Consider the following 7,224-nt stretch of genomic DNA (forward strand, 5'->3'; position numbering starts at 1 on the left):
AGAAACCTGGATTGAGCTGCCTTCCTCACTGTAATATTGCACTTGCTATAGAATGGGCGTAGTCAATAGGTGTGTACTAAAAAGAGCACTTGGTCCACTTTTTGAAGCTTCCCTCTCTTCGGTCTTCAAGCAATGCTATATTAATAATATACATTTTTCTTTATTTTTGTATACATATGTTTTTGTAACAGAAAAAAAAAGATTTAAAAAGATTTTGTTACTTAAAATAAAAAAAATATAAAATAAAAAGCTGTGAAATATGAGTGTGTATAGTAAAGTGAGCATTTAAACAAGTTAGACATTTCCATAAACCACCATAATAATTCATACTCATTGTGCCCCCATCACCCTATAAGATGTTTTTCAGAGAGTTTGAGACATGTTACTTTTGTGCAGTCGGTGAATATCTCAAAAACTTGTTTATCACTAAAGCAAATAGTTTTACACTGAGGCATTTTAACACCAAGTAGTTTCTAAAAGCTTTTGTAATTTTTGCCTTAATCATGTTCTCTCTTTATGTAATTGCCATCATTTTGTTAATATAGAATGCAATAACCATTAGTTAGCCCTGACTCCTGGTAATATGCAAAGAGATGTACTACAGAATGTGCCAAACGTGCCCTTTCTTGCCTTTTTTTTTCTCACAAAACACTTATTTTTGTTACAATGAACACGTAAGGCTTTGATGTCCGTTTTTCAACAAGGTAAAATTGTAGTGTTTTAACAGTAAATTGTCAATTCCAATTTATTCAGCACTTGTGGATTTACTCCATTCTTTATTTTGAATATTTCTTCACTACCAAAGAATTGTCTATTTATAGACAGTCAGTGAATAAATTATTATCATGATGATGATTTGTAATTTGAATAATGCTTTTCATGAATTAAATGGAGACTCTGAAAGTACTTTGGATGTTGATTGACATTGACTTTGCTTGCATCACACCCAGGGGCGTAGCCATCTTTTCAGAAGTGAGGGGGACAGAAATTACACCCACACAGACACATAAATCATTACGATATAACATTTCTGTAATCTATATAGCCTATCAGTCAACAGTTTTTTAACAGTAAGATTTTTAATGTTTTGAAAGAAATCTCTTCTGCTCACCAAGCCTGCATTTATTTGATCGACGAATTGACGAATTTCCGTGATGATAAAAGTGGGGGGGACATGTCCCCCGCGTAATCTACGCCCCTGGAATCACACCTAAAATAACATAAGCAAATGACAAGAATGATTAATTCATTCAAAGGCTTGTCTTTCAATGAACTGCTTCAGTGTTATTGTTACATAAAACTAAAAATTGGGTAACACTAAATATCGAAGTGAACATTAACTAAGATGAATAGATGTTTTTTTTTTTAAATTGTTAGTCACGTTAACTTATATAGTTAACTGATCTTAACAAATGGAAACCTTATTGTAACGTGTTACCAAAAATTGTTTTTGGTATTTAAGATAAAGTAAGTATTAAAATTAGATTAGAAAACATAAACGTAAAATATGAGAATTTTTTTTTTTTTTTTAGAAATGTTGCCTATATACTAAGTTAAAGAGAACTAAAGCAATAGAGAATTTTCTGATGTAAATAAAAATGACGAAAGAACATCAGAAAATTACTAACGCTTAAAATAAAATTTAAAATGAAAATTAGACAAATACAAATAAATAAAAGCTAATTAGAAATACTAAGACAATGTGCAATAGTAGTATATAATTAATACTTAAATAATGTGTTTTTGCATAGATTACTCAAGTCAATACTTCTCGAAGTGGCTGCTTTGACCACTGTAGGCTACACGTCACCACAGCATTACACATCACCATTATCTCATTTTTAGCAGAAGTGTAGACGCTGCTTTTACCATTGGTTTCATATCTTCATGAGATTCCATATCTTATCTTGTTAGGCTGTCATCAGAGTTGCAACCATCATGGACATGGAGGATCAGGACTGGATTATGGACCAAGTGCCTGGACCTCAAAAATCTCCACACGATTGATCGCATCCACTATCATATTGCTTCTTTCACCTCAGATGAACTCAAAAAGTAATAATACTTTGATGATAACTGGTAAACTGCCAGAATCTTTATCAGAACCTAGATAAATCTGGTATAAAAGTCCAAAATACTGAGACTAAGTAGCTCATTAACAGGATAAACATAAAATAATGTATATTAGATCATGCTGTTTTCTCATTAAAGACAATTATATACTGGAGGCATTTTACAGTAATATTATATGATATTTTAAAAAGGTAAAAATATTAAGACTTTTCTTGTGTCGCACAACTTTGTGAGTCTTACCAAGCTCACGCTGATAATAATTAAGTTGAGGAACCTTTCTAAGTTTAGAAGAAATTGTAAAATATGCTAAAAAAGGGGGTCAAACATTTAAAGTTGTTTAATTGACTAACATTAACTAAGGGTAGTTTCATAAAAAGACATTTCAGAAAGGCTGATTGGTTTGTTTCAAAGAACTCCGCCTAACTTTGCACTTTTATAGCGTCAAGTTGACACAGCGTTTGATTAGACAGCATTACACATCCCAGCACGCGGGACAGCGAGGGACAGCGGATCGATAACAGGTCAGTTCATATGACAGTTGTCTGAAAATGCGAATACAACGTGTGTGGAATGGCAAAAAACGTCTTTTTCATCCGTGAATTAATGTGATGTCAGTAGACTTTTAATTATTCTCAAAGTGCGAGTGCGAGCCTACGATTATGTTTTGTCTCCATTTGGCAGAAGGTTTTTTTCAAGCGCACTCAAAAAATCCGCGCCTCAGAAACAAAAACGCTTTCAATGTCGATAACTACAGTATGAGAAGAAGTCCATTGTGAGATTATAGGTTACTGTTAATGCCGAATACTGAATGGCGCAACAATAAAATTCCTCAGGAAGTGGGTGAGAGTTCACACCCTAGATCCTCTGTTCAACGCTCTTGAGTTGTCATCATTACGTAAAATAACTACGACGAGCATGCTATACTAACGCCCACTTCTTTGAAGTGTAGCAAATATATAATTTGTGAGCGAATGTTGCTTTTACCTTGATTTTAACTTTTTTTGAAGTTATCTGAACATTATAAGCGCCACAAAATCGATTGTCATATTTACTGTTCCTTCATCTCCCAATACTAGATTGCAGCAACTCACAGAATGTGTAAATGTTCTCCTCTTAGGCTTAAAGGCACACGTTTTGTTAATATAATTTTTTATATAATAAATATAATATAAAACATTTACTTGTTATAACATATTAATTATTATTTCTATCATATATTCGTTTTATGATACATTTTCATATTATATTACATTACATTATATTAAATGATTATGCTTAATAAATTGTGTTTTTTCTTTATAAACTCTTATCTGATATATGATAATGATTTTGTATCTATAACGTTTATCATGATTTGCACAACGCTATGATGTTTATGCATCATTTAATTTGAATTACCAAAGTATGACATGTTCATTCTTAGTCATGAAACAACATTATAACCAACCAATCAGATTGTAGGATTAGGTTAGGATTGGAGTTAAAGGGATAATTTTCTTTAGTTTAGAATTCTTTCATCATTACTCATTTGATTTATTTCTGACCAGCCTGTGAGTTTTAAATGTGACTATAGGTTTGTGTTAATGAGTTGGATCTAGACTGATTTTTGATTTTCTAGATTTTGTGATTAATACTGCAACATCTTCCACAGAATGGCAGATAGTGGGAAACCAGCAGAGAAGGACACAGAGGCATCACAGGCTACTCAGGAACAACAGGTTAGTCACCCACTTCATGACTCTCTGAAGTCATAAAAACTGAGTAACAAACCTTAATACTTGTGTTTCAGAGTGTAGTATCCCGAGTGAGCAACCTGCCCCTGGTGAGTTCAGCATGTGGTGCGGTGTATAATGCCTACAGCTCTACTAAAGACAGTGTGCCGCTCCTGAAAGGAGTAATGGAGGTTGCAGAGAGCGGGGTACGCACGCTGGGTGCTGCTGCTTCTACGGGCTCCAAACCCATACTAGACCGACTGGAGCCTCAGAGTAAGGATCTCAAGCCTAGATTTAAGTTTGTGCCTTATTATGCCTTGTCTTTTATTTGTGGTGTTGTTCTTCATAGTTGTCTTCATAGTGTTCTTTTTCTTGTGCAGTTGCAATGGTAAATGAATATGCCATTAAAGGGCTGGAGAAGGTAGAAGAAAACCTTCCAGTTTTACAACAACCAGCAGACAAGGTAAATCCTGCAGATAAATGTTTTGCATGCAACTTGTAGGACTTAAATTGCTCTATGAATAAGCATTGTCTCTCCATTGCAGCTGGTATCCGATACAGTGGGCATGGTGTGCCAGTCAGTAACAGGAGCAAAGGATGCTGTGGTGGGAGCTGTACTGGGTGGTGTGGAAAAGACGCGTATGGCTGTGGCAGGTGGCATAAACACTGTCATGGGGAGCCGTATGGGTCAGATGGTCAGTAACAGTGTGGATAAGGCCCTCACCCACTCTGAAGACTGGGTGGATCAGAACCTTCCAATCAGTGAAAAGGAGCTCGGTGAGTATTTCAGTTGTGGCCACAGCTAATGAACAAAAATGAATCAATAGGGAATGCACTTTCAAGTCCCACCATTGCTTTGTTACCGTGAAATAAAATTAATAACACACTGACCTGAATTTTAAAGTGTTTCATACCATAAAACATGTTTCTTTTTATTTCATGTATAACATATATTAATATTAATGTATATTATATGTACATACACTTCTGTTCAAAAGTTTGGAGTCAGTGTTTTTTTTTTTTTTTTTTAAAGAAGTTAGTACTTTTGTTCATTTAATTCAAATTTGACAAAATACTTTTACATTGAAAAAATAAATAACTTTTTATAAATAACTATTTTAATTACTTTTCATTATTTCATTATCAAATAGAAAACTGTTATTCTACATTGTAATATTATTTCACAACACTAAATTTTTTTTCTGTGTTTTAAAATAAATGTAGTCTTGGCGTGCATAAGAGACTTTTAAAAAACATTGAATAAAAAATTTTAATGACCCCAAACTTTTGGTATGTATTAATGTAAGGTGTTGACATCAGTGTTGTGTGTTCTGCCCAAAGCTGAACTATCTGAACCAAGACCAAGTGAGGAGGAAGGATTCATAGTAACTACTAGACCCAGCTATTTCGTCCGCCTGGGAAAACTGTCTGCCAAAGTTCAGGACAGGGCACTTGAGCAGTCTCTCATTAGGGCACGCAAGGCCAGAGACACTACACATGCAGCTGTGACTCAAATGACCAGCACTTTGGACCTGCTGGAAAGTGCCCGGGTAACCTTGGCCAGTGCCAACCAGCAGCTAGGGGGCGCTCCGGAGCAGTTACTGCAGAGATGGAAAGAATGGAAGGAAGGGCAGCCCAAAGAACTGCAGGAGAAAGTAACAGCTGAGACACAAGTAGATACAACAAAAGACAAGGAAGAGGTAGTTTGTTTTACTTAAAATGCAATACAACATATGTCTATGAAAATTTATTTATCTTACTCCAGACTATCAGACACATTCTCAGTCTGTATATGTGGATGTCTCCTCATAGGAACTGGAATCGAGAGCTCTGTCGATGGTAAGAGGTTTGAGTGATCAGCTGATGGCAGCATGTTCAGGGGCTGTGTCCAGTATACAGGGTCTCCCAGGCACTGTGCAGGAACAGCTTCTGAATGCTCGACATACAGCTGGAGAACTCCAGGCATCTCTGAGCAGCACCAACACACTCACACCCATTCTCTTAGAACAGACACGGCAGCAGATGGGCCAGGTATAGTCATTTTGAGTGTATGCAATTTTGTACATTGTATACCAATTGTTGTGCTTTATTCTATTTTACTCTATTTTAAAAATGTATGTAGAATTTAGAAAGTGTTCAGTGTATATTTTCATCCTTCAACAGGTACGACAGTCATTGGATGGAGTCGTGGAGTACCTTCTCAATAACACTCCTCTGAATTGGCTGGTTGGGCCTTTTGCACCTCAGAAAACAGAGAAAGGCGATTGAAAATGCCATACAACTTAAGTAAAACTGCAGAAATAGGTTACTATATGGTTCAAATTGTTGCACGTTTTAACTATTTCCGTTTTCAAATTTTAACTAGTGTTAACTGTAGTCTTCAGACTCACACTAAATTGTTGAAATTACAGCATAATGAACATAAAATGGCAAATTATCATTTCGCCAATGTCAGTATTCTAAAAGTGTTGAAACCACTACCAGATAGAGTATGTAGGTTTCTGCGGGTGATATACTGCTGTGTAGCATTCAAACCTTTGTGGTACTTAAATACTGAATACATGTATGTACTTAATGAATAAAAGCAAACCATACTTCATAGACACTGGTTTTGTAATTCATGATTTTCATATCATAACCCCTGCAAAAGGTTGATTATCTGAAATGCAAAATAAATGTATTACTTAAAATAAAACAAAAAAAAGTTTTGTCTAAGAAATAATTTATTTTTAACCCTTTGTTTTTTACTTTCTGTGCACAAATTAAGGATTCTTAAGTGAGGTAATATTTAATAATGAACCATTTCAGCATATTTAAGGCTATACATACGCAATATCACAGAAGCAAGTGCCATTTTCCTTTTTAACGAGGGGGTTGTTCATAAATCATTCACACTGATTTAGAATGAGCTTTATTGCCAGGTATGTTTACACATACGAGGATATATATTTATGTAATATATATATTATATATATATATATATACATAATTGTTTCTTCTTTTTTTCTGTTTACTGCCAGTAGTTTCTGATTTATGGAGTGCTAAAAAAGAATGTAAAAAAAAAAGACTAGTTTTTTTTATATTTAAACATAACATTTGTCTCAGTATACTGTAATGAATCATCCAGGGAAGTACAGTGATATCAATTAGTTAATACTTTTACTATATTTAAGTCAAGTCAGTCAAGTCACCTTTATTTATATAGCGCTTTAAACAAAATACATTGTGTCAAAGCAACTGAACAACATTCATTAGGAAAACAGTGTGTCAATAATGCAAAATGATAGTTAAAGGCAGTTCATCATTGAATTCAGTGATGTCATCTCTGTTCAGTTAAATAGTGTCTGTGCATTTATTTGCAATCAAGTCAACGATATCACTGTAGATGAAGTGACCCCAACTAAGCAAGCCAGAGGCGACAGCTGCAAGGAACCGAAAC

At 34.7% G+C, this 7,224-nt stretch overlaps 1 protein-coding gene across 1 annotated transcript; it reads left to right on the forward strand.

Annotated features, from left to right (window-relative positions):
- Positions 1–2,504: 2,504 nt before the first annotated feature.
- LOC132114704 (perilipin-2-like) lies at positions 2,505–6,339 on the forward strand. The gene is made up of 8 exons (XM_059522978.1): positions 2,505–2,594; positions 3,725–3,791; positions 3,863–4,058; positions 4,166–4,248; positions 4,331–4,562; positions 5,127–5,485; positions 5,598–5,816; positions 5,949–6,339. The coding sequence occupies exons 2-8, from the start codon at positions 3,726–3,728 to the stop codon at positions 6,051–6,053; spliced, it is 1,260 nt and encodes a 419-aa protein (XP_059378961.1). The 5' UTR covers positions 2,505–2,594; position 3,725; the 3' UTR covers positions 6,054–6,339.
- The last annotated feature ends 885 nt before the right edge of the window (positions 6,340–7,224 follow it).

Source organism: Carassius carassius, chromosome 34, assembly GCF_963082965.1.
Source record: "Carassius carassius chromosome 34, fCarCar2.1, whole genome shotgun sequence".
In the NCBI taxonomy this organism is placed as follows: Eukaryota; Metazoa; Chordata; class Actinopteri; order Cypriniformes; family Cyprinidae; genus Carassius; species Carassius carassius.

What these genes read in the sequence shown, in the direction of transcription:
- LOC132114704 (XM_059522978.1), top strand. Translation starts at nt 3,726, where the DNA reads ATGGCAGATAGTGGGAAACCAGCAGAGAAGGACACAGAGGCATCACAG. An exon ending in AGACCGACTGGAGCCTCAGA is followed by an intron (nt 4,059 to 4,165) that starts GTAAGGATCTCA and finishes TTTCTTGTGCAG; the next exon opens with TTGCAATGGTAAATGAATAT. An exon ending in AATCAGTGAAAAGGAGCTCG is followed by an intron (nt 4,563 to 5,126) that starts GTGAGTATTTCA and finishes TTCTGCCCAAAG; the next exon opens with CTGAACTATCTGAACCAAGA.